Genomic DNA, 27283 nt, shown 5'->3' on the forward strand with positions numbered 1-27283 from the left:
TGGCAAGGAAATTGCCCGAGTCACCTTCCACCAAGGTGATTATATCTGTGGCTGTATATATCTTACTGCTGTGGCTGGAGGTAGCAGGGCCAACCACATCTTCCTCATCAGAATGAGCTGGCCGGGGCTTCAGAACTGAGTTTCTCCTAATATCTCCTTAATAACCTGTTCTGTAATTTCCTTAGTGGAGAAAGCAGTGGTGTCAGAGGATGAGAGACCCAGAGGGGAAAAAGACTGGAGGGTGGATGGTTTGGGTAAGGCAAGAGGGGGCTGGGCAGGAGAAGGAGTTGGCAGGGCTCCACAGTGGTGGGAGCAGAAGAGGGGAAAAAGAAGGCAAAAACAAATAGGTAGTGGCAGAAGAAAGACATAAATAAAAGAGGACAGGAGGTGTCTGTGCTACAGGGGTAGTGGCATGGCAAGGAATGAGATTAAGGTCAAGGGACAGAGGCCAGCGCTGGGGCTGTCTGTGTCCCAGCTACCCTGGTCACAAAGCGCAGGTATCCGCCTGATTTCTGAACAGGGAGTGCAGGCTTCCCTTTTGTTTTAAATGTTGGAAACCTAATCAGTGCAGCAATTCTACCTTGCCTCAACAGAAATCCCCGAAAAACCTTGCTCAGAGTTCAGGATCCTTTGTGCAAAGTTAAGAAATGCCCCGACAGCATTACAGCTCCTTTCTTCATGATGCTGCTGTGTTTATGCCTTTCCCACCCACCTTTCTTTTTTCAAGGCTGTGGCTATGGCTTGTACTGTGAGAAAAGTCTTTAAAAGTCCCCCAAAATTTGAAAATCGTGAGTCAGACTCCCTCAAAAGGGGGGGGGATAGGGGATTTTTTTTGGTCTATGTAACCAACGCTTCTTGTGTGTGTACGTGCATGAGGCAGAACTTTTTGGCCTGTGGATAGGGGACAATATCTGTGTGATGGTGAGGGGCTTTCAGCTGCTCCCTAGATTGTGAATGCTGAAGTCAGGCTGTGTCCTCTCACTCCCCTCCCACCTGCCCTTCATCCCAGCAATTAATTCTGCCCCGATTTCATTATCCTCCACTGACCTCCTCTGTTAAGGCATTTGTAGAAGCCCTTTTGCTTCCCCTCCCAGGCTGGTTGCAATGCTCAGCAAGCTGCAAAGACCAAGAATTTTGCAATGCAGAGCCAGAAATTGTGCATTTCCTGGATGCCCAGTTTAGGATACTTGGGACTTGGATTAAGAGGTGAGCGCTACAGGTGTCAGAAAGTGGGGCCTTGTGCTAGGAATTGGCACAAAAACATGCAGGCCTGGAAAGATTTGGCTCTCAGCATGAGAATCTCGCTGATTTTCCTGATTGTGTTGCTTTTGTTTTTTTCTCTGGGCTTCATGTTGTGAGAGAAAGATGGAAACAATACTATGCTGTTTTGCAGCTGTTCGCAAGTCAGTGGGTTTGTGTAAGGAGGAAGGAGATTTGGATGAGCACACCTCCTAACATTACTGTGTTTATATACAGAAGCTTATGCTGTATTTACATAGTACACAAAATAATGCAAAAAATGAGAAGTTAATTGAGTGAGTAATTTTTTCTGTCAGTAGCAAGAATTGTATAGAAAAATCTGTTTAAATCATGCAATTAAAAACTAGTAATGATAGTTAACAAGGGACTTAACTAAGCCAAAATAGTTATTGCTGCTCTTAACTATAAAAGCTTGGCTTTGTAAACGTACTGCTCTTTCCTGGCAATTTCCTATGTTTCCAGAGAGCCAGACAGCTTCTGGTCCTGTTGAAGCTGCTCTGCTCTGTATCTGGAGTTTCCTTTTCAAGCTGCCTGATGTGGAAGGACTAAATTCAGTTGCAGCATAGCCGTAAGTAGTATTGTGGTGTATGCCTCCACGGTCCCCTCTAAACCCAGTATTTTTCACCCTTAGCATCTCACTACTAACCTCTGATTTCCTCCACTTCCTCTTGTCTTCGTACCTGAGCAAATCTTGGTTTTAAGAGAGAGGGATGAAAAGGAGGTGCTCAAAACCATTTCCCAAGGTTTTACACTTCTGTCTAAAAACACTTCTTAACCACTTGAAATCCTTTTGTTATAGTAGATCAGTCTTTGCCAAAAATAACCTTTCATGTGCACTTCTACAGCCACGCCAAACAAGCAGCCACCCATGGCTGAATCATGCAAGTGGTGCAGACTGCAGAGCTCCTCCAGGATCCTGTTGCTCCTCGTGCTATTGCGTTCTCAGTTATGCCATGGAAATTGCATTTGGCCACAAGTGCTGTGATATGACACAAGTATATCAGGCATTCATGAGCAGGTCTGCAAATCATTACTTTATTAGCCACTAAATATCAGCAAAGGGTCTTTAAAAAAAACATTGAGAACAACTTTTTCCTCCCCCTTTTTTTTTTTTTTTAAGACACACAGTCATAAGGTGGCGTGGTATGCCTCATTTTAGCAGCATGATTTTCATACATATAATTAACATACCTTGTCTGGTCTGCTGACGAAGAAATTATCAGGGACTTCCATCTTTTACTCATTAATAAGAGGCTTACTTGAGTGTAAAAGGAAGTAAAAAGCATTGATGGAAAATCATCACTGAAAACCACGCTCTCCTGCATGCCTGCAGACTTCACAGGGTGTCCAATGAGCTGCTGAGTCGCTAATGACAGATGTGGGGCTGCAAAAAGACTGAGGCTGCCTGCCAGTGTTTAAAAGGTCAAATGGAAAGCTTGACAACCAAATTAAATGCGCTGCATAAATGTGTAATGCTGGCCTGAGCCAGTGGGGGAGAGGAGCTCGTGTAGTCTTGTGCTCGATCTTTAACACTACTTTGAACGAAAACCCACGTAAATGGGTAAAGCAGAAAATACACAGAGAATAAAGCAGAAAATGTGTGTTGCTGAAGATGCTCAAGAAATAATGAGTTGAAGAGTGCTGAATAAAACCCTCAGCTTGCCGGTTCCAAAGCCAGTCCCTGAAATCATATCGCTGCTGTTAGTTTCAGAAAACTGTACTATTTCCCTGTGCTTTTATTTCCCTTGTGCATTTCTGAATTTTAACATGTAGGAAGATCTCCGAGAAGACGTGAAGGATGTGTTATTTGTTAGTTCTCACTTCGTGTTTCAGTCTTCCAACTAGAAAGCTTGTCGCTCAGATAAAGGGTAAGAAATGACAGCGTGTGGCACAGCCATCCAGCGCCAGCCACTGTCACCACGCGGACTTCCCGACTGAAGGGAACTGTTCACGATCCATTCCTGGGCAAGTGGTCTCTCATGGGGGAAAAACTGGTGATGAATGTCATTTGCAGAAGCCAGTATTGCTTTGTGAATGATTTGCATGCAGAACCCTGGGCTAAATTGTGTAGATGATGTGTTAGCAAGCAGTAATTTTGCAACTGAGATCCATTTTCTGCTCTGAGCCTGGAGGCACTCTAAATGAGCCAAGCCCCGCTTTCACCTGGCTCGTGGAGGGGGAGAGGGCAATGCCTTGCCTTGCTGGCAGGAAAAGAGTTTTCGCCCCTCAGATCTCTGCTGGGGAGCCCTCAGCTCCCATCCAGCCAGCGAGCCTTTTCCAGGTTCGTAAGTTGTGTGAGAGGAGTGGGAGAAACAGGGAAATGATGTGAAACCCTTTGGGGAGAAGCTACAGCAGGGGCTCCAGTCCTGATCCTTGCCCTGAGAGAAGGCTGGGAGCTCCCCTGGGACTGGTGTGATAAAAGGGCTTGGGGTCACTTGCTCAAGTGACCACCATGGTTCCTTATTTTTTCATTTTTCCTCCAGCACTGCCCTGTGCCCCAGTTTTCCTGGTAAGGTTTAGGTATCTTATCTGTATGTGTGGCATATATACCATAAACCACACCTCCATCACTGTCTGGTCAAAGGCTTTTGTTTCTAACTTGAAGTGATTTTTCTGTTGTGTCCGTCTCAGTGAATTGAAAAAATCAATCTAAATCTCTTACAGAATTCAGTTTTTAACCTTTAAAGGAAAATTTCAGAAGTGTTGCAGATATTTTCCGTCAGAGGTCATAGTGACGGGCAACAGAACTTGTACTTCCAAGTCCTGTGGATGCTTTGTAAATATTCCTGCCCAGTGCCATGACCCCCTTTGGGGGCAAACAAGTGGAACTATTGAGTTGTAAGAGTACGGACTCTGAAGAGCAAGCATATCTGCTCCTGCTAAAAGCACCTGGGGCCTGCCCATCTTGCTATGGGAAGGTGCTTCAGTTCACCCATCCCTCGCCCAAAGCTGGCAGTGGGACGAGGTTCCTTTACGCTTTTCCAGGCAGGGATTCTTACTGAGTGTTTATAGAGTCACTCATTGCCTGTGTGACTGCCAAACCCGTTTCCTTCGTCACCTGTGAAGGAAAGGCTCTGGATTTGGGGATGTGCTCCAAATCGGCTGCAGTTCGTATGCGGGTGGGTGCATTGGTCAAATCGAAACCCAGCTAAACCGAGCTGCAGCCTGCAGCTCCCTGAGGGGACCCCGTCACCTCACCTCAGTAGTAGCTATATCTGGTCAGCTCGCCACCGTAAAGGACCTGGGTGAGAAAGCCTCCAGTGCTATTTTGAGCGAGTGTATTATTTTGCAAGAATAACCTGACTCTTGAAACTGGTGCAGATCCGTGCAGGGCAGAGGTGGGGCGCAGCAAAGCAGCTGGCGGCGTGGGAGGAGGCGGTGGTGCAGAGTGAGCTGGAGGGACGCGGGCGGGCAGGGAGCTGCTGGCCTTCGGGGTGGGATGTGGACAGGAGGCCAGCCTTGCAAAAGGCACAGCACCCCCAATACAACACTTCTCTGCAGTTTGCTGTACGTTTTCTCAAGGTGCTCCATCATACTACACGTGTATTGCTACTGTTGTTGTCTGCACCTCTTCCCAGCTCCCTGCTGGGTGCTGCACAGGTTTTGGGAGGCAGCAGGAGAGCTGTGCCCGTGCTGTCCTGCCTGCTGGGCTGTCTGGCTTTGAGGAGGACCCGACCGTTCTCACGAGCGTGCCGCGGTGCCGCGTTAGTCACAGCGCTGTGGTTGCTGACGGCTCCCCAGCTCTAGACTGGGGAGGTACAGGAAGCACGGTGGAGGACGTGACCCAGCACGAGACGGCGAAAGGGCACGTTCAGTCCCTGACACCGAAGCCATCCCAGATGCTTACTAGGTCAGTGTCACACTGGGTGCTTCTAGCCCCAGGGTGATTCAGGCAGTATCTGCTGAGCCCAAGCTCCGCATAGCTCTCAGTGCTTCCCGCTCGTCTCTCTGAGCTGCAGCCCAAGCAAAGAAGGGGCTGGGAGGCCCGTTCTGTGACAGAACTGCACAGCAGACGGAGTATCAGAGAGTGCAGCGTGTGTCCATCTGCCTGAGGTGGAGCAAGGTGGCCTCACCTGGCTCAGCTTCAGCCTGCCCAGTGTGTCAGCTCTGCAGCAGCCACCCACGTGTCTCCACAAGCATTGCTTCGGTCCCCACCAAGGCTTGTCATTGTGGATATGCCACCAGACCCACGCTGACTCCACATGTTTGTAAAGCCTTTGCTCACTTTTCTTGGTGCTGCTGGAACCTAAAACTCTGAGCAGCCCTATCCAAAAGCAGCCAAGGGGCTTGGCATCACGCTGACTAAGCCACATGTTGGTGATTCCTAGCCAAAAGCACAAAAACTGGGTTTGGGCCTCTCCAGGCCTAGAGAGCTGTACGGCTTCACTTGCTTCACCTATGCCTCAGCATGCTGGCTCTGCTCAGGCACTTCTGCAGTGCCTCTGCACTTACAGCAGGGCGTATGGATTGGACACCCACAGACACCTGAGAGTTGATGGTACTTGCTGTTCGAGTACAAAAGCCTCAGCGTCTTGCTCAGACTTCCAACTTGGGCATCATGTTTGACAGGGACAGCACTGAATCCAGAGAACGCTTAAATCTGGATGTGTTTATTCAGTAACACAAAGATTTTATTCACAGAATGAAACCTTTCTTCTCATGTATCTGCCATTGCAGGATTCTTCTTGGCTTTCCCTCAGTCATTGTGTGCTGCTGCAAAGACAATTTTCCAAGCCTACCCCTCTGCTTAAATAACTTCTGTGACATCTCACTGCTCCGTGGCACTGAATGCAAGTAAAATAAATGTCTGCTCAGCCAAGGCTGGCTGTGATGCAGCCTCCTTAGCATCTCCCACTCACTCTCAGTATGTTCCCTTCTGCCTCTTGCTAATCTGTGTTTCGAGGCTCTACCACTTTCTTGTTACACGTTTAAAGTATGTGTTTTTTGACATTTCCAAAGCACCCCAATTTCAGAGATTTCCCAGAGGCATTGGAAAACTCTTAAGAATATGAGAAGGAGGTTAGTGTTCTTGGGATTTCTGGCCAGCGCTACACTGTGTGTACTGTTCGTGATCAGTTGTCTGCCGCTGAGGGTGAAGACTTTCTAGGGCATGGGGCTCTTCTGTTCTGCTTGGATAGTCCCTAAAATCTCACATGCAGATAACAAATGGTGGTAGTTGCTAGGAACTTGGTGAGTGTTATCGAGCAACATCTACAGAAGTCGATGTAATGTTTTTGAAGAGATGGTGCCTCGAACAAGACAATTTCTTAATGGAAACTGCTGAAATAAGTGTCAAACGATTTCATTTTTGTCAAAGACTTATGCCACCTTTTGAACTATGAGAGTTTCAGGATGGCAACTATGCCACAAAAAATACTGTCCTAGACTCCTTTTTCCATTAAATACATAGATTCAGTTTCAATCAGTGTTTCAGTCTTTAAAAACAGATTATTTTCTAGTTTACAAGGAATTCATCTTCCACCTTTACGTTTTCAGGGGGCATTCGAAAAATTCACCCTAAACTTTTGAACATAAGGACAGCTCACATCCTAGTCACTTGTGTGCAGCCTTTCCATCTTGTTAAAGGAAATTCACCCCAGGAACACAGCCACAGGTATTCAGAAATATCCTTGATGGTAGCTACGAAGTACCTGTAAAGCAAACCCACTGTCGTGGGTATTAAATGTTGGGTATTAAACATTTTGCCTCACAGGGGGTGTGATGAGCCCAAGGAAGGGGGAGCCCATGGTGTGACCATCTCATCCCGAGGTGGCTGCCTCCTCCCCAGCCAGGCCGATGGCACAGCTGGCCCTGCGGTGCCCCCTCTGAAGAAGAAGTTGGTGTTGTGATCCGGTGCTGAACCATCCTGTGGTGACCTGGGTAGGGCGAAGTGCTCCTCCTTTGGCACGGCTCACAGAGGCAGGCTCTCTTGGCTGCCCACGGTCACGGCACTTGGTCTAGTCCAAGAATGCTTGCCGAGATGGAGCTGGGAAGGGGTGGTTTATTTTTCCCTTTGGGATGGAGTTGTTTTCCTCTGCCTGGGCTTTCCTGTTTTGTGCAATGTGAGCATGAAAAAATTTAACAGGGCATGGGTGCCAGGAAAGGTTTTTCTCTCCTTTGTTTACCTCACGGTACTCGCTTCCTGGGCTTCCTAGGAAAAATACAAGCAGTCAAACAGAGCAGGAAGGCAGTGCTGGAGGTGCAGGGGCAGCAGCTTTGTGCTGGAGGAAAACGAGAAGCCCCTGCCGAGCTCTTAAGCCATTGGAGACTTTGTGGGACAGCTCGTGCTGCAGAGGGTTAATGGGGCTGTTTAAATGTGCTCCTAAGGCAATCCCTGCTGCTGCCAGCTCTGCTGCCACCTGTGGGCACCAGCACAGCTTTGGGGATGCCAGGTCTCCTCTTGTCAGCGTTACAAGAGCAGATTCTCAAAGGAGCTCCTGTCTGCAGCAATCACCCAGACAGCCAGGCAAACCCATGTCAGTCAGCCCATGTGTTTCCTTTCCAAAGAGCAATACTTAGCCTTAGACCGGAGAGCCAGGCTCTGGCTGCCTGACCCAGGATGCTTGTGGTCTGCTCAGAGCAGCAGCACTCTAAATGCGAGCTCAGGAAGCGCCGTGAGGAACTTGGAGAAGGAAATAACACCGATCGCTGAGCACCATCCTCGTGTGCCCTCCCAGCAGTATGTGTATGGAGCCACTGTCTAAAGCAGCGTTGGCAGCATTCAGCTGGGATTGGGTCACCCTGGCTGACTGCACCCACCTCTTCCATCTTCTGCTCCCGGGGAGTGGCTGAGAGGTGAGCCAAGACAGGTGGGAGATGAGAGGAGCATTTCTGGAGACCTCCATGGCAGCATGGCAAGGCTTGACCTCGGTAAGACCTCGCACCTGAAGGTGAAAGCATGGGGGAGACGGCCAAGGGCTGGGTGAGCCCTGCCCCTCATGATAGAGCAGAGGAAGAGGTTGGGGTGGGACAGGAGAGGCCACTTCCCATGGGCCACAGCAGATCCCTGCGTGGGGACCTGCCCCAGCTCCCACTGATGGCCTCTCGTGCCCCAAAACCTGGGCTGCCGGCAACGAGGCCCTTGGGCGCTGGCCCCACGCCCGCGGGCACGGCCTACACCACAATCTGCCCTTTGTTTCTGGCGCCGACGCATCCAAAGGCCGTAGCTGCGTTTCCTACACCCACTGGGAGGATGTGGGATTTTCCTGGCTGCGAAATGCAGCCGCGAGGAGCTCTGCAGGCTGGGCCAGTGACTCAGCCGCTGGCGATGGAGCCGGGGCAGTACAGACGGGCTCTCGCCTCCTCGTGCGCCAGCAGCCCGTGCCTCGGCGCCTCTGAAATTCTTCATCCTCTTGTTTTCCGTCCTGCTCTTAATTTTGCCACCCAGGAGGTGAATAAATTAATCTCGCCAGCAAGATGCACTCTAATCGCTTTGGAGAAACAAACACATGATTTTTATTTTAAAAATATTTCATTCCTTTCATCATAGTCATTTCTGCAGAAACACAGTCAGAAATTGCTGTGTAGGAGTATGGATTTCTGGTAACAAGGCCACCTACACAAATCCACCGCAGGAAATAGGAAGCCCATACCTAAAGCCTTCATTGTCTAGGGCCCAGTTTTGCAGAAGTGCTACGCACCGCTCCGTCCTGTTGAAGGCAATGGGAATAGGTGATGCTCAGCCCTTAGCAGGAGGTTGTCAGGATTGAACCGTCCTAGAGCTTGACTTAGTGAGTCATAGTACTGCATGGCACTTGACAGTCAGGAGAATTCTGAATATTCACGCAAAAATCCCCACGTAATAAATAATATCCTGTTTAATACGTGTATTACATCTTGTTTTGCTACTAGGAAGAACGAGAATACTCGCGTCTTCCCACCACGCTTCTCAAAGTTGCTATATTTCTGGGAAAAGCTCCTCTAATTTTGATACCTAAGCGTTTTCGTATTTTCTCTTGGATTTGTAACATTACTATTTTTAATAATGTAAGCAAATAGCGAAATTGCTTTCTGCACAAGGATCCCAAGCATTTACTCCCCCGTGTAGTGACCTACTTTACCAGGATTCAACAACGAATATTTATTTGTTTTGCAGCGTGAGCAGAAATAATACTTAGGACCATTGGCCGGTTTGTTAAATACTTTGGACCCTGATACGAAACAGAAAGCTGAGAAGTTGCCAGGTAAGGGATACGTTGACCAAATTCTGTTCTCAACTCCAAGTGCTTTTCTGCTCCCAGAAAATAATTGCACCGATTTCAGAAAACGTTGCTTACAGAAGCATACATCTGCTGTAGACAGACCATGCATCCACTGGCATATTTCAGTTTTTCTTCTCATCTTGAAAAAAAAATCCTGGTTTGTTTCTGCAGAATGCACCTTTAGGTCTACCGGTAACAGCTTGGACTACGAGAACTGAAAAAGTTACTGAAAAATCTTTGTTTGTTGTGTTCATTTGGCAGTGTCATACACAAAGCTGGTTTCTATTTGCCTGTGTAACTAATTAGCCATCAAGAACTGAGTAATTGACAGTTTTGGAAATTGGTCACGGGTAGAAACACCCTAAAAAGTTGTGGATTTTAATGCGGGACTACCAATCCTGCATACTTGAACTTGCAGAAAAAGTCATCAGAAATCTGAAACAATGAACTAAAAATGAACTTAAAAAAACAACAACAACAACAACAAAAAAAAAAGATGTTGGTTTTGGTGGATAGCTTTTTAAGATGGAAAGAGTGGTTCTTCATGATCCACTTTTTTAGACTTCATCTATACCTGGGCTTCATTTATTTTTATTATCTGCAGGGGGGAGGGCAAAGAAACAAAATGTTTGGTAAATTTATGCACCTCCCTTTCCAAAATGAGCTACTCTGCAGCCATCGTCTTTGACCTCGCATAGCTGACTACATGGCGCATGGTACACAAAGCATTCAAAAGGTGTGTGGAAACCACACTTCTGTGGATTTCACCTTTGTCTGATCATGGCACAAGCTATCTAAAGAGGAAACATCTGGACCCGTCAGCTTTCTTTTTTATAAAATGGAGAACACAGATTTTGAGAATCTGAAATTGAGATGATCTGATATGACATTTAAAGTCTGTAAATGTGGCTTGTTCCTAGTGAAATACCTTCTTGTGTTTATAAATCAAACCTGCAATGTTTGCAATCGTTTTTTCCTTGATGTTTAGATCTTTCATGGTTCTCATTTGTACGTCTGACAGAATTTACAAGAAAGCATACATCTGTTTTCTCTTTGTGGAGGAAATTGAGTAGAGGCAGGTAAAGAAGAAACCGTAATAGGAAAGACCTTCATACAGTAGTGTGAACTTCATACAATGGCCTGGATTTGTAAATTCTGCTAGTTTTATTTGAGCTAAGCTATATTTTTAGGCAGAGTGCTCTAAAATAATTTGACAAGCTGGCTAGGTTAGCCATTTTATATGTCTCCTATGGAAACCTATTTTAAAATTTATTTAATGTTGAGGGAAGCAGGGGAGGGTTGTGCTTCTTCTAGTGAGATTTCTGCCAGAAGTGATCAAACTTCCAAAGGGAATACAGCGGCCTGGAGAAGAAGAGCCAGCTCGCTGGGACTGCACCAGCTTGCTGCAGACCTCGAAGCCAGTACTGGGACTTGCCATGTACCTGCAGCTGGCTCACGTGGCAAGTCCTTTTCCCATCTGGGAGCCCTGCGTGCTGCTGTGCTCGTGCTACAGGGCAGATGTTGCCTTTGCATGTCCTGTAGGGACTCGTTTGCCACAGCTACCAAAGTTAGCTATTGAAAAGCTTGATGAGTCTCTCTGCGATGCCCGGCAGTACAGTTCTGCCTTGGGGGCTTTAACTGTGTCACTGGAGTGGCAATATCCATCCTACCCTTGCCTCAACTTTGTCCGTGGACTTAACCCTCCGGGTTTTCACCCCAGGAAAGTAAGGGCTAGATTTCTGTTCTGTAGTAACTCCACAGTGTACAGACCCTATCCTATATGGGACTAAAATATTACAGCAAATCCGCCCTCTTTCCGAAGGACACCTGTAAATCTATGCTTGCATTTGTACTTTCTGCATATCAAAAGTACGTGGAACTCGACTAGTGGCAAGATGGTGAGATTTGCATACGTGCATACAGCATGCACGTCCAAGCACAAGCATCAAACGCTGGGGGAGTAAATGCAGGTGAAGCTTATGGTTGTGCCTATGGTTGTGCCAAGCGTCTTTCATGCTTGCAACTCAGGTTGGACAATTTTGCTTTGTTCTTACTCACAGCATCAAATCTCATTCAGACCAGCAAAAAGCGGCTGAAGCAATTTCAAGTTTGTGTTGGTGGCAGCCAGACCTCCAAAGAAGTTGACAGCTACGGTTTTAGGTCTCCAGCTCTATGCCAGTGCACCCCTAAAATTATCAAAGAGCAGAGGTCGAAGAAGGGCAGAGGCTTTCAAAGGTAGGTGCCCCAGTCCCTACCATTTGTGACCAGGTCTGAACTGCTCAGGCACGTTGTGCTGACTGCATGGGAGCGCGTTTCCTATTAGCCAGCCCTGCTGGGCTCCTGACTCAGCAGGGAGACGTGGCTTAAGGCCCTCTGCCTGCCTGTGCTGCTTAAGGGATCAGGCACATATAAATCAGGTTTTGGATAGTCAGACTTCTCAGGCTCTCTGTCTTGCACAAGCCCTAACTCCATGTCGTTTCCTGATGGGGCCCCCATCTTTGTGCAGCAGTAGATAAGTATGAGCTCTTATGCCCCAGATATTCTGAGCAGCCTTTAATTTAAGGCAGATGTCCATCTGCCTTGCTTATGAGCTCTGGCCAGGCAGTTTCCTGAAGACTTATTTCTTGGGTCACTCTCCACCCCCAGAAGGCCACTGAGATAAGACACATTCATCCCAGCGTAGACATTCTTTTAAAGGTCAACACACTCACCTTGGGGCAAGAGTCGAATTCTCAAATCCTTGTTCCTGTTGACTCGAAGCAAAACTGTCATTCCAGCTTTCCTACGTCCCAAGAGGGGCCCACAAGCATCCCACAAAGGATCTGTCTCTGTCTCTCTGCTTGAAGCGGTTCCATTTGAGAGCAATATTCCCCAAAAGAGAAAATGAGCTTACAGAGTAGTGGGCAGGGCACTCGGGGGGACTGTGTGAAAGGCAAGTTCAGTTCCCTGCTCCCCTAAGAGCACGTCTGTAACTATTGATACAGAGTGGGAGTTTCAGAAAGTGTGGTTTGGGGGTTTAGCTCTGAACAAGCAGCTAATAATTACAGTATTTTGTATTGCACTTGTGTGAAAAGTGTTGTGTTCTTTTTAAAATAGAAAAAAGTATCCAACCACATATTTCAAGCCCCAGCTGGATGGTGTTTGTTAGCCTACTTTTGATCGTCATTAAAAGCCACAGAGGAGGGAAATCAGCATCACTCATCTTAGATGTTAGTAACTGGATGCCCTCTAGCGAGACTGTGTCACGCTCTCAGATCTCTGATCTTTACTTCCTTGGGGAGAAATGAAAGACTTGTGCGTCTTTCCTTAAAGCAACAACGCAGGAGCACATCCTGGAGGTGAGCAGCATGTGCAATGCCCAGAAAATCAGAAATGAGACTTGTACGCCTGCTCAGCAGAGACCTTCCCCATGCCTGTGGGCTGACACGAAGGGGGCTCGTGGCCCCCCGTTTGCTGGGGTGATTGGGACAGGGCCGTGCCCAGGCTCTGAGCACACAGGGTGTTTGTGTCACTTTCCACTGGTCACTCACGGGTATGCTATTGATAGCTATATGTGGATGGCAGAAAGGAGAGTTTTCTGGAATTCTTCTCATAGGAATGCCTTCCTTACATGTCAAGGATTTGACATTTGCTAGGCTGAGCAGGCTGCTTGGTCCCTGCTGCAGGAGGGATGCGTGAGCCCCGTGTGCTGCTCAGTGTGCTGCAGGATGGCTGCACAACTCCCGAAACTCTCTGATTATTTCCTCTCTCTGCCCGAGTGCTGTAAACTGCATCGGGCGGCTGTGGCTGGCTGCTGTCAGCACACGTAACTAAGATTTGAAAGAAAACTTGTGCTTTGAAGCCTCTTAGGAGCATTATTTTTTCTCATTTTCATTTTTTGTCTGGGTAGGGAAATAAAAATAACTTTCAAACAAATTGTAGCAGGGAGAGTAATTTCTGAGTGAGCAGGAGGGCTGATAGCAATGATACTGGGATGTGGTCTCAACACTCCTGATTTGGCTTTGGCATTGCTATTTTGGGAGAATGAATATCTGTGAAAATATGCACCACCCAAAGCCTTCGTTGGGCCAGTAGGCTTGCAAAGACTGCAAAAAGCACCAAGCAGCGAATGGAATGAATTCAAGGCTTAGAGTAATGTGAGTTAGGTTCACAGAAAGATTTAACCCATGTCAGAAAAATCTCTTCTGACAGCGTTTCCGTGCTGCGTGTGGTGATGGTGAATTCTGGCTCAGAACAATTTCCATTGCCTGAGTCTTTCTCAAACTCTGCTCACCATATCCAGGGGTGCTGAAAAGCAAATGTACCACGTCAGCATGCGACGTGGATCAGCTCCGTGAGGAGGTTCCCAGGGAACGGGCTCTTAACGCTTCAGATACGTGGTGTGACCCCGCCGGGCAGTCTGCAGGCCATGAGAGCTGTTCTGCAAAACTGTAGATGGCAAATGCTTTGGCATCAGGTGTCTCATCGATGTGGTGATATTTTGGCTCCCGCTGTAACTGTTGGTAGGGCTCTTGGCATGTGAAAGTACACCAGGGTTTTCTGTTCTTACTTTCCCCCACCCCCTTTTAAATACCAAGATTACCTAAAAAGAAGCGATCGGTTTTTCGTTAGAAATCGGCCCTGTGTTTGTTCATCCAAACCCAAATGCGTGCCTAGCGATGTGAGCGATAGCACCCGCTTCCAGGTAACTCCGTGGGCACCTCCAGCAACCACAGGTCGCTCCTTGAGCCTCTGCAGGCAGCTGTGCCTGCCTGGCGTGCTGCTGTCCACGTGTTTGGCACAAGTGCAACGGGAAGCAGTTCCTTCCTTGCACTGCCTTCGAGAAGGTGAGAAAGCACGGCAGTCCAGTGCCTGAAGTTGCCAGCTCAGATTAATTAAAACATCCTTGCAAATTAGACTGTCACCTTGCGTTTTGGTTTTGTTTGGTTTCCCAAAGCCAACTGAAAATATCACAACAGTTTCTGTGGGGCAGAGAGATAATGAAGAATTCCAAGTTGCCCAGGGGAGCTAGCAGTAAAGATTAATTTAAAATTGCCATATTTTGCAATGTTGTTTGTAAGTAAATTATTTTTTTCTTTGAACTACTTTGTATTTTCTGAAAAATGCAGTACATTTTTGTTTAGAGACATTTTTCACTGGAAGTGATTTGCAATGTTATCTCCCCAGCAGCTACCATCCCGAAGTGCTTTGATATTGAGATGCTCGCCGATACAAACTGCGGTTCCGCTTTCCTTTTCGTGCAGCATCCGACCAGTGTGAGCACTCAAATTGCGAGCCCAGCCTCCCTGACGTGGCAGGAGGGAGAGTCCCAGCTGGAAATACGCGCTGCAGCCATCCACCTGAGGGGACCCTGCGCAGGCAGGTAGGAGCCTGGGAGCCCGGCCTCCCCGTCACCACCAAGGGGAAAAGGGGCACAAGGAACGGGGTTCGCGGCTGCCTGCCTCTGGTCAGGCCTGGAGCCAGCCCCGCTGCAGCAGGTGCCGCTCTCTGCACCCACAGATGGCTGCTCTCAGCTTCAGGTGCCTCGAGGGATGGGTCCCGTCATGCAGATCACTGCTTTCCCTCCTCTTCAGTGCTTTAGTGCAAAGGAAGTGAATCCAAGTCTCCTAAAAGCGCCCCAGCTTTCATGTTAGGCTTATTTTTTAGCAATGAGTGAATGGGAAGGGTAGGAGAGGGGTGCAAGTAATCCATCGCCTCTAGAAACATGGCTTGATTTAGGGTAAGTTACTTGAGCAGTCACTAGAACAGAGCCAGGAAAAACATCTGCTTGGGTATGTTCCCAACTCCTCAAGCCGAGCGCCTCCAGCCCAGCAAAAGGGTGAATTACTGCATGTGCAGTTCAGTTCCCCACAAAAGCCGAGCTCTGAGCTCAGCCAGGCTCCTTTTCCTCCACCACGTATAGAGTTGTAAGCTCTATACACTTCTGAAGGTGTGGGAAGGATTCACAGTGACACTACAAATCATTTGCAGAGAACCACAGCACGGCTGTGGGCTGCTGTCCGCGTTGCTGTTAGTTCTCCTCCTGCGTGTCTTGTGGCTGAAGGGGGGACAAGATCTCCCTCGCCATAACGCAGACTGCAGCAGCATGAGGCACTTGTTCTGTTACGTTACCACGTGCAAGCTCTGCACTAATTGAGGCACCTTCCAACATTCCAGACTCGAGAGATTAATGTGCAGGCCAGAAATAAAATTTCCTCCTCAGTAGGTATGACTGCGTGTCTTTTTCCTCCCTTCAGAAGAAAAGTAACAGGATTAGAACAGGAAGGGAGCCGTGACATGCATCATAGGTAGGTAAGCAACAGTCATCTTCCTGTGGTGGTGTTGAAAGTAGTCACTCTAATAGGCGCTGGGATTCCCCATAATCAACTAGAACTTCAAGTTTCCCTTTCTGGTGATAACGGGTTAGTACTAGAAACTTTTAATCAGCGTAGTGGAAGAGGGAGAAGGATTATGTGATAGACAGTTGCACCTAGGAATTTCTCTCTTAGAAAGAGAAGATAAAGCAAAAACGTACCTGGTAAAACTGCTTAGTGCTTCAAAGTTATTTTTGAAAAAATTTAATTTTCATTGTGAACACACAACGTCATTAACTTGCAAAACAGTTTTATTTCACACTATACAAAGTTAACAGACATTTAAAAAAGCGTACAGTTACATCTACTGCCACCGAGCATGTTAATTAGGGGACTTCACAGATAGATTTCTGGTGGTTTATAGGGCCCTATGCAATCCCTGTTCCCCCACACATTTAAGCCTACTTCTGTATAGGTTAGAGAGGGTTTGCTCAGAGAGCGTAGTTCAGAGCACAAAACTCAGAGGACTTGGACAGAATGTGCCAGCTCCTCATCTGTATGCCAGGAAGAAATGTAAATGAACACTTCCCCTTTCCACTGCTGAAACTAATTCTCCCCCTGCTGGGCCCTTACAGAAGCAGCTGTAACAGGGAGCCAGTCCAGGAGCTGTCTCTTCCTTCCTCCTACAGAGACAAACCTTGCTAGTGGCTGTGAAGCATATGGAGCTGTTTGGAGAAAAGAGGGATCTTAGCCCATACTGCTGGAACTCTGTCCTTTCCCTCCTCTTCCCACTGAACCCTTTCCTGGCATTTTGCTACCTAGTTGCCACTGTGAGCAGGAACAAACTCTCCAAACAGCTTTTAGAGAGAGAGGTGGCTTAGGGTTATAGGATTTCCTTGCAGTTTTGAAGCTGATTGTCTAATCAGGACCCAAGGATAAACCCTCCTTGCAGGAGCGCATGATTAGATGTTATGTTGTGCGTCACTGCCATGTTGTCAGCATGGATGCTAAGTCCTGGAGTGAGAGCATATACAAAAAATACTCAAGAAAATGAAAATACTCCTTAAAATTAATTTAAAATAGTGACATCTGAAAAGAATTTGGATTGCATGGCTCTAAATATCTTCCCTGTTTCACAGCTGTCTCAGGTGAGCTCTTTTTTCACTTCAGATGCCAATCCTTCCTGCCACTTGACTGTGAATAGCTTGGGAGAGAATTTACCACAGCATGCCCTAGAACTGAGCGTTCAATAACCTTTGATACTGCCACCAGGTGAGACTCAATTAAACCAGGCTTCAGATGACTGGATGATGGAATAGTTAAACAAAAGAACTAAAACTGGTTGCCTACATTTGCTTCTGTTGAGGTCCAAAACCAAATCGCCATGAGAATAGTGTTTCATACAGAAATAAATGTGCAATTGATTTCAGAGTCTTTTACGGAAAGCAACAAAAGGACAGAAATACCACAAGATAACCTAAAAGCCTTAAAAGGAATAAAAATACTGTGCTTGTACTTTCATTCTTTAAGGTGTTATAAACTAATCTCTTTATTATATAGCCTTAGGAAAGTCAGACTTGGTGTTTTCCAGCCACAGTGGTAACCTTCACGTCTCAGGCAAGATGTTGTTCACTTTTTCAGTTAAATAGTTAGGACACAGCCTTTTTTCTCCAAGATGGCATCACTGACATCCTCAGCTGGGGGCCAGGGCTAAAGGGACCTTACCTTGCAGGTTCAGTTCATCCTTCCTTTTCATTTCTGCAGTACCTCACTTGAACAGTTCTTTTGGGTACTGAAGCCCCCCTTCCCCAATTAACTTTGCTGAAAAAGAAGAATGAGCCAAAATTCTGTCGTTTCAGACTTGGCATATAATATGCAGGGGAGACAAACCCATTTTTAAGTCTTTTCCAGGTTATCTTTTAGAGCAGCTGTAAAGATAGGCAACAAATACTAATATAAGCTCGTTTTCTTCATGATTCTTAAAAATTCTTGCTCGCTCACTTCTCCATCTCCATCTCGATCAGCTTCGTCGATCATTTCCTACAAAACATATTGTACACCTGGTCAGGCACGGGGCTTGACTCTAAACAAAAATCTTTTCGTTACAAAACAAATCAGAAGTACTTCATACAAAACTGTAACTATGTATTTGATTATTCCGCACATTTCTAACCTCTCAGCTCTTTTCATATAGGCATGAATTTCCCACAACGATTGGTTCATTCCTAGTAGAAAACCTCTGGCAAGTCAGACTTTACCTGAAGTTCTTCATCTGTTAAGTTTTCTCCCAGCTCCTTGGCAACCCTTTTCAAGTTTTTGAATGAAATCTTTCCTGTGCCATCATCATCAAATAACCTGAAAGCTTTCAAGATTTCTTCCTTTGAATCCTTTTCACTCTAAAATGAAAGTACAACATATATTAATTAAACACCTGCTATTTATATATCCCTTTATGGTATTTTTTTATTCCAAGATTTTTTTTTAACAATTCCTACCATTTTTTGTGTCATCATAGCCAAAAAGTCTTCGAAGTCAATGGTTCCGCTTCCTTCTTTGTCAATATCTGCTATCATTTTCTTAATTTCTTCTTTCTTTGGCTCAAAGCCTAAGGCACGCATCGCAACCTGTGCCAAAAAGCAATTCTGTTAGGAGGCCACCAAAATTCTAGTGGCAGCAGCTGCATTAAAGCTCTTTTAATTTCTTCTTCCAAAACTGTAATGACAGCTCACTGCAAGGAAGACCTTCTGACAGCTCTCACTTGCTTGTTTCATCTTTCTAATTACTAATAGTGTAGGTTTGAAGTTTGTGAGACTCCAGATTTATTTTGTCTTTGGATCTATGTGGAACACGGATCTATTTCTGAAACTAAGGGAAACTTTTGGTCACATTTACGTAAAAGCTCCAGCTACATTTCTGAACTACAGATTGATTTTCAGCCTAGCTCCTAAAAGGGACATCAAGGGGGAGGATCACGGATGTGATTTCATTCCATCTGAAATTTAGGGCAGAATGCCTATTAGTTTTGATTACATGTGGTTAACTTGGGCGATCCAGTACCCGGATAGAAGAAAACCAGATGTATAGTTCCTGGCACTTTTGGCTACATGGGGAGGCAATTGACAATATTCCATAAATTTCTCAGCTTCAGCAAATCAAAGGGTGAGTGTTGTGCTAGTCAAGGAAAAAGAAAGACTTTCTGAGGCTTACACAACACAAGCAAAATACTACTGTACGAACAGGTAGTGCTTAATCTTAATGTTGTTCAAAACCAAGCTCTGTAACAATGACTTAAGTACTGATAAAACGCTTAGTCATTTCCTAATCCTGGTTCACCACAAAACTTGAGGAAGATTTGACCTGTGAACGTTCATTGTTCCTATATGATCTAGTGGAAATACAGGGCAGGGCAGAAATTTTCTTGCTGAACAGTCTTCTAGTGGAAAGTGCCAACTCACCAAGAATTTTACATGCTCAGATATTAAAAGCTACTTAGTCAACTGTCTACGTATTAGAGAAGCCTGCCTGCTCTGTATTGCATACAGATCTTGCTTAGGGTAACTGTGAAATACACCCCAAATTTGGCCATGAGAGCAAGCCGTGACTGTTGTTCATACACCAAAGCCATTTCAGAATAAAGCAGGTTAGGGCTGGGCACACAGAAAACGCAGCTACGATTGTGTGACCAACGATACTTCCATCCAAGGAAAAGCAGTGAGAGAACCTTGAGTTCTTTCACGTCGATGCTGCCGGATCCATCGGTATCGAACAAGTCGAAAGCCTCTCTGATCTCCTGCTTTTGCTCTTCTGTAAGTTCGGGTTTCAGGCCGCTTTTCTTCCGCTGGGTCGTGCCTAAGCCAGGTTTCCTGTAGTTGGATGCCTTCAGGAAGAGAGAACGAGCAACTGAGAAAATCCACAATCCACAACGCAGCTACTGCGTAGGGAGCGATAGCGAAGCTGTAGGGAACTGAGGGGTGTTCCTTAGGGCAGCTGGCAGGCTGCGGCTGGGTGCGTTTCCCTGGATGATTCTAGAAGGACCCCGAGCTGGGGGCTGCGTGAGGAGGGGGGGAGCGCCCGGGCTGAGCGTTTTAAACCGCGATCGCCGCTCACGGCTCGGACCCGGCTCTCAGGTGCCCGCCCTGGCACTGCCTAAGGCCCCCCGCACCCCCTGCCCGTGGCTTAGCCCTGTCAGGGCCGGCTGCAGCCCGCCCCGCCCGTGTAACGGCCGCAGGGTTTAACGGTTTAACGGTTTTAACGGTCGTAACGGGGCCGCCCCGCCCGCCCCCCGGCGCTCACCATCTGCCCGCCGCCGCCGCTTCCCAACGCCGGGCGGAAGAGGCTTCGGCGCCGCCACGAGCAACCACCAATGAGCGAGCCGGGGCGCGCCGGGGACCCGCCCCTTTCCCCGGCCCGGGCCAATGGGGAGCTCGGAGGGCTCGTGAGGTCAGCGCGAAGGCGGGGTGGGCGGCAGGGAAATGGCGGCCGGGCCCGTCACCTGGCAACGGCGGCGGCGGCTCATGGCGGCGGGGGGGGGCGCCCCCTGCTCCTGGCCGAGCTCTGCCGTCTGACCCTAAACCCGCTCCCCCCGCTCGTTATCCTTCCCCTCACACGGGGTGGAGAAAGGTAAGAGGGCAGGGGGCGGCGGGGAGGGACAGAAGCGGAGTTTGGGGTCCGGTGGTTCCTGCAGCAGGTAAATGCCGAGGTAAGGAGCGTAAACACAGCGGGGAAACAGCACCGGGGCCCGGGACACGAACCGCAAAGATTGTGCAGGCAGTGACATAAAAACATCATTTTCTGTCAGCACGTGCCCTGCTTTCGTCTGTTTTGCCCTTGGTCCACTTGGTTTGGGTTTATGTACCCATGGGGGTACAGCCTGGCAGCCCAAACAGCGACAGTTCTGCAGAATGAACATAAAAGTGAAAATCAGAGGCATGTTCTTCGACTATGATTTCTGAAATTTTGGGTAAGTGACTTGTAGTTGGCTGCGTTGAGGTTTGGTGGCAGCACATGGCTTTGATGGAAGAGCTGCACCAACACTGCTCTGGCTCCACGCGCATGGAGATCACGACGCCCTACAGGTACGGCAGCAGCTTGTGGGGCTGAGCCCAGCCCGTGTTCGGCACTGGCTGGAGAGCATGAAGCTCGCTGTGCTGGAAAATGGAAAAGCCCTTCCCAAATGTCCTTCCGTGTCTCCCATCAAAGCAGGGGCATGGTCCGTCCACATAGTTACTGTATCTATTTCCCAAATTTTACAAAGGGAACCACAAATTGGTTATCTAATCTTTCTGTCAAAGCAAGCACACTCCAAGAAGCAATCATCAGTAGTTGAGAACTTTTTGAATTCTGAAGCAGTGATGTCAAAACCTACTGTCTTAGTACATCCTTAAAAAAAGTCAGCTGGAATGTAGGGGAAACACGTTTCGTTATCAGATTCTGTGGGCCAATGATCTTTTTTGTTTGTTGCAACACAAACTAGCCATGGCATTAAGCTAAGGTTCATTAAGAAAAAACAGGCTTTCAAAAAAAAGTATTACTGGAAGTACTGATACGGATACATGGCACGCCTAGACTGTAGTCACAAGAGACTGCCAAGAAAAATTTCCAGAAAATCCTTAAGCATATTGGATGAAGGTTTTCAGTTGTACACTCCCAGTACAGCTTCAAAGTCAAAAGTACTGATTACAGATAACTTAAAAAAAATAAAATTTCTTGATTAATGGTTGTTTTGGTACTTGAAGATACTTCTAGTAACTAAAGGGTTTTTTTGGTTTTGTTTTGTTTTGTTTTTTTTTGTCAATTCAGGCTACACTAGAACTTTGGGTCTATTAACACACGATGGTTATTTCTGACTGCCCACTCTACTTTTTAAATTCCTGCTTTGGCTTCATTTGAGTTAGTATTTGGTTGGCCTTTCACGAAGTGGGGTAGCAAAAGAGGTTTTGAATTGACAACAGTTCTACAAAGGAGATGAAATATTATTTGAATCTGAACATAAAAGGTGTAAGAGCTATGACTTTTTAATTCTTTGTGTGTGTACTTCTTTCATTAAAAATAAAAAAGTGCTTTAGTTTAATCCATGTGGTCTGCCACAGGAGTGTGGTATGGAGAGTATTTCAAGGGAAAGAAGATGTATTTTTGGCACGTTAAAACCAAGTAATACGCCAAAACCTAGAAGTCTTGGCAGTTTGCTTTGTGAGGTATAAAGAGATGGCCTTCCTTTTCATGCATATTAAATGGAGTATTTATGTATGTTAAATGGCATAAATAGAATTTGGAATAAAATGAATTTGTTGGAATAAAGTAAGTTGTTTATATTTGTCCAGATTTGGAGGGTAAATTCAGTGGTATCGCTACTGGTACCAAGATGCATCTGCGCAGAGCGTTTGGTTTTGCATGCAGTTGTCCATTCTGCCCAAGGGAACTGTTGCCCTAAGGAAGACAGCTGAAATTCCAGACAGCAAGTCACGAGAGAAGTGGTAGTTCTGTAAGATCTGGGCTGCTTCACGTCTAACAAACTGCTGGAATTAATGGCATTTTACTATCTACTAGAAAAAAAAAATCCATGGTATTTTAGCAATACATCATTTCAGCAGCTATGTATCTCATAGTCAATGCACAGCATAAAGGACTGTTTTATGCAGAGTGCCTCACAGAAGAGCTCTGTTCAGTATTCAGCTGTTAATTTAGTTATTTTGAGATGTGTCCTCTGGAGTACTGTGAGGGTGGGACAATAAGTTTGTGTTCTGTTCGCAGATGCTGCCCGCTGGCCATGGCTTTCAGGGATGTGAATTCGAGAAGGCATATAGGACTTCAGCAGCTCTCATCCTTGGCATCAGCTGGAAGAACGTTACTGGGGCCAATGAAATCCTGTAAATTCATAGTGGATGAAAGCACCAACCAAAGCATGTTGATTTGTTCTGCTGTCAGACTGATTGAAAGTTTGGATTTAAGTAGTGCTGCCGGACAGCTTCTAAATGAAACCATTCAGGCACAAAACAAGGAGTTTAAAACTGGGATGAGCACCCTGTTGTTTCTTGTTGGTGCATGGAGCAATGCCGTCCTGGAGTGCCTCCAGCAGAACGTTCCTGTTTCAGCAATAGTGTCGGCGATGTCAGAGGGGCTGAACTCCTGCTGTGAGAAAGTCCAGTGTCTTCAGAGATCAGTGCATGATGTAAATAAAGAGCTGTGTTCTAGCAGCGTTAGGCCAAACACTTCTAGCAGCAAAACTTACGAGGTTGCATGTGACAGTTTTCTAAATCCTCAGATTTTTCTGTGCCTTCAGAAAGAAGTTTCTCCATCAAAAGAACTTGTTCCAAGAAATTATTGTTCCCGTCAAGAAGCTGACAGTAATCTTGATAAGGGCCTGGTTTTACCTTTGGCTGGCTTTGGATCAATAGCTTCCCCTGTCAGATCAGCAGATGGTAACAATGCATCTGTGATTTCTGGAAGTGGTGTTAGTGCATCCAGCTGCAAACAGAAAAGATTAACCCACAGCAGATACTTCAGTGCTCTAGCAACAAGCCCTTCTTCGAGTCAGCTCGATGATTCTCAGGTATGCCTCTCAGGACAGTCAGCACATCCGTGTGAGTGTTATGGTTTAGGACACCTGGCAAGAGCTCTGAGCCATGGCAATGAGCCTAACATGAAATTGCTTAAAAGCATCGTTGCGTATCAACACGAGCGAGCAGAATGTAGTGGCTCTTCCCAATTCAATATTGCAGAAATCGTGACGTGCTGTTTACGTGGGCTGCCTGAAAGCTATTCTTGCGTTTGCCCGGGTTTTGTCACGTTAATATCCCCAGAACAAGCCACAGTTATCAAACACTTTGGAGACAAACCTCTTCGGATTCTGCTGACGGAGGGTGACCTGACTGAAGCGTATCGCCACCTAGGTTTTACCAAGCCACGCAACGTCAGGACCGTGTTGGAGCGTCCTGACCTACAGGAGGGCAGACCGGGAGACGCGTGGCTAAATACAGCGTTAGATATTCTAATGCGCTGCCAAGTGAGCTTAGTTTTGGTCAAAGGGCACGTGTGCGAAAACCTACTGGAAAGGTGCGTGGCGAACAAGATTCTGGTGATTGGCTCCGTGCCTCAGCAGGTGCTGAGTGCCTTCGGGGAGGCCAGCGGAGCCCAGCCCGTGACGTACCTCACCCAGCTGAGCGCCTCCTGCGTGGGCAGCGGCGCCCAGCTGGAGCTGTGGACGGCCAGCGACGGGCGCGCGATGGACCTGGGTGAGCTGGTGCCCGTCAGGATAAGGGTGCGAGGGCTCGCCCTGCTCACGGCCGTGCTTACCACTGCCGTGCCCGCAAAGATGCAGCTCGTGGAAGACCGATTCTGGACTTTTGTGTACCGACTGCACCACGCTCTCAGGGACGGGAAGGTTTTCCTCGGTGGGGGCGCAGTTGAGCTCTTATGCCTGAGTCACAGTCAGGCGCTGGCAGAGCAGGCTTTAAAGCTAGCAAATAAAAAGCCTGTGAAGGAATTTCACAGCCCTTGGCTGGCAGCATCTTCAGCACAGTATAAACCAGTTGTGCTTCAGGCGTTAGCAAGTGGCTGGAGCCAGTATCTTGCAGCAGTTATGTGCAACACCGCAAAAGCAACGTCACTTTTTGAAGCACAGACCTTAATTGAGCATCACCTCAAAAAAGCAGCCGATTGTGGCTCTCCCTCAGCATACGTACTGAAAGAGTTTCAGACGGGTGGTATGTTCCGAGGTGGTCCTGTTCCCTCCACGGGCAGTGCAGAGGGCTGTAGGGTTTATGATAATGTTACAGCCAAGACAGAGGCGTGGCGGAGAGCTCTAGACCTGGTGCTGCTGGTGCTTCAGACAGATGCTGAAATTATCTCAGGTCCCCAAAGCAATCAGCTGTTAAATTCACCTGCGTCAAGTGAATTTATGTTTTTGTAGGACTTGTAGGATTTTTTTTTAACAAGTCCATGAGTCGGTGAGTGGAAGAAGTCCAGATACGATCTGCATTTCTTCATCAAGTCATAGAGCAAGCATTTAGGTGTGGTTATGACTTGAGTGTGTGGAACAGTGGAAATCTGCCTGTGAAACAGTAACAAGGTAGATCCAATTTCCCATTTCTAGAGATGAGTTAAATAGCAAACAAAACTCACTTGTGGGCTAACCTCTAACTGCAGCTGTGCGTTCTAATTAATGATACTGTCTGTATGGATAGGTTAATCCCGTCTGATGTCTGTAACATTCAGCAGAGCAGATGTGCCCTTCTGTTCACAGTAGAAAGAGGAGTGCTGTCAAGTCAAAAGAGGCACTATCTGTCAAGCCGAGTTGGAGAAAAGTTTGCGTCCTTGGATAAACTCCTATTCTGAACGTGTGCTGCCCGTATAAGGTATTGGGAAATGTATCCTGAGAATTATTTAATGCCTTTTACTTCTAAAGAAGGGTAGGGAATTCTTACATAACATTCTCATACTTGTCTGTGTTATATGAGAGTTATATAAGATGTAATTAATTTTTAATTAATATCTTGCTCTTAATTTCTGCACGTCACAAGTGTAAGAGATAATTATGATAATTTATGACTGTTACTGCTTAAGCTAAGAGATCGTATTAGTAGATCTAACTTTTGTGTACTTGTATGGGCAATATATTCTCTATTTTGAAATACGTATCTGAAACTTCTGTGTGTTTGATACAAATTCAGGCTGAATCCCCCCTTTTGGTATTATGGAGTGGATGTATCTCTACACAGTTTGGTTTACGTAACAAGTTGGATTTTTGGATTATTTCATTTGGGTTCTTTCAGTTACCCTTGCAGAGAGGAAAAACATAATTGTATCAGGTATTGGCTAAAACCTGAAAATGAATCTTACCGGGATGTTTGAAGCACAACCATGGTACAGTGTTTTTGCACCTAACATCTAAAAGCAGAGTGATTCAGGAGTGGCATTTTGTTGCGAGAAAGAGGTATGGCATTCTAGGGATATTTTTGTTTGAAATGGGCAATTTAAATCACACAGTGAGTGTCTGATGAATCAGGTGAAAACAGCATGGAAAAAGAATGGAAATGGTCATTACTAAAGTGAGTTCTTGCTCTTAGGAATTGATTCTCATTGAAGTAGTGAATTTACCCCTTTTAATTGCTGGTGGCAGACAGTCCTGTGGTGTTCAGCGCTAAGAAACAGGATGGGCTAAGAGTATGTTCTCTGCATCCTTCAGTGAAAAGGCAGACAGAAAACGGGGTTGTTATGTTATTGTTAGAGCCTTCACTGGCCATTTACTCTTGTAAGCGGATGTTTTTTCCCTCTGGGCTTACTTTCCTTGCTGTAGGTCCCCACCCCAGAAGATATTTTAGAGAAGAGCCCTCAGCTACCTCAAATCCCTGTGATCCTTCCCTTGATGTCTCCATCTCTATAACACAAAGCTCCATAGCCTACACCATGCTCTGCAAAAAATCGCCCTTCCTGAGACAGCTTAGGAGGCTGCACGGCTGGGAGCTCTGAGGAGAGGTGGAATCCTGAGCTACTAACTGAGAATCGACATTCTCAATTTTGTTTAAGTGTGGGATAGAATTGGGATCCAAGAAACATTTTTTGAGCCCTGATCTGACCAGAGGCTCTAACTCAATTTTTAGTAAGAAAATCCACTTACACGCATTTTAAGCTGGACCTTTCTTCTACACTGTACATATTCTAGCATATTGCATACGTAGGGCTTTCATGGTGCTGTTTACCTGAGTGGTTCACACTGAGTAACTGATATATTCAGTATGTAAGGCAAAGAAAGGCATAGATAATGAAGTTCATCCTCAGACATGTTTAGGTGTGTGTATGCATTTGTTTATGAAAGTCGTGTTGCATGGTAAACATTGTGTTGAGAGTTCTCATTGCTGAATTGAGTATATTTTCTAATTTAGTGTGAATGAAAAACTTTTAGGAAAGCTAAGGGAGCATATGAATTGCAGTTACTTTTCAGAAATATTAGAGAAAATAATTTCTGTGCGTGGAAAGCTGTGCTCACAGTATTTGGCCATCTCTGATCTGAAAACATCGGTATTTTGTTTTTCCAACCAACTCCAGAATGCAGTGGGGTTTGGCAAAATCTCATCCGTAATGCACAGGCTTATAATTTTAATTCTAAACCATCCTTCCTAGCAGGATAAGGATCGAGTTAGATTATCACTGTAATCATACTGCAATTACGTCTTTATTCTTAACTGGGCAATTGATGTGTAAGAGCTTGGCCATACTCTTGATACCCCAAGACATGAGAGAAAAATGGTTTGGTAGATCAAAAGAGGCCAAAGGAGCTGGTGAGTGTTAGGTGAGAAAGAAACCAAAGCCCAGCATATAAATAAATACAGAAGACTCTGCTTCTTTGCAAATGTTTGCAGCTCATGTCTGGCTTTATACTGTTTTTCTTGAACCTCCTATAGTTAGCATTGCATAATCCCTGTTCCCAAGAAAAGATCCAGTTGTGCTCTATTTGAATAATAGAGTTAAGTGGATTATGGAAAAATTTCATACATGAATTGTACTGGAGTGGTCCAAATGTCTATTTATAGG

At 46.3% G+C, this 27283-nt stretch overlaps 2 protein-coding genes across 20 annotated transcripts in view; one reads left to right on the forward strand and one right to left on the reverse strand.

Annotated features, from left to right (window-relative positions):
- Positions 1-485: 485 nt before the first annotated feature.
- The window catches only part of BBS12 (Bardet-Biedl syndrome 12), a 52838-nt gene continuing 26040 nt past the window's right edge, over positions 486-27283 (forward strand). For 12 of the 19 annotated variants that reach the window (XR_011096058.1, XR_011096066.1, XR_011096065.1 and 9 more), the window contains exons 1-2: positions 20089-20374; positions 22505-25107. Coding sequence is in view for 1 of the 19 variants with exons in the window: in XM_068680661.1 (XP_068536762.1) it covers positions 20118-20374; positions 22505-24662 (2415 nt within the window). In the remaining 18 variants the exon portion in view is untranslated. Of the gene's footprint in view, positions 1207-1722; positions 1829-9355; positions 9455-11538; positions 11697-13758; positions 13918-14704; positions 14824-20088; positions 20375-22504; positions 25845-27283 lie in introns of those variants that run through there. The other 7 variants (XR_011096071.1, XR_011096073.1, XR_011096072.1 and 4 more) reach the window with 7 other exon arrangements.
- On the reverse strand, positions 16048-20199 carry LOC137855944 (uncharacterized). The gene is made up of 5 exons (XM_068680666.1): positions 20048-20199; positions 19476-19631; positions 18250-18378; positions 18013-18150; positions 16048-17794 (listed from the first exon to the last, which is right to left on the reverse strand). Exons 1-5 carry the CDS (start codon positions 20048-20050, stop codon positions 17705-17707), a joined length of 516 nt encoding a protein of 171 aa, XP_068536767.1. The 5' UTR covers positions 20051-20199; the 3' UTR covers positions 16048-17704.

The sequence above is a fragment of the Anas acuta genome, chromosome 4, assembly GCF_963932015.1.
Source record: "Anas acuta chromosome 4, bAnaAcu1.1, whole genome shotgun sequence".
NCBI classification, from domain to species: domain Eukaryota; kingdom Metazoa; phylum Chordata; class Aves; order Anseriformes; family Anatidae; genus Anas; species Anas acuta.

Coding starts and splice junctions, on each gene's coding strand:
- LOC137855944 (XM_068680666.1), bottom strand. Junction 18,379..19,475: donor TCGACGTGAAAGAACTCAAG/GTTCTCTCACTG, acceptor TTTTTGGCACAG/GTTGCGATGCGTGCCTTAGG. Junction 18,151..18,249: donor CTATGATGACACAAAAAATG/GTAGGAATTGTT, acceptor CTTTCATTTTAG/AGTGAAAAGGATTCAAAGGA.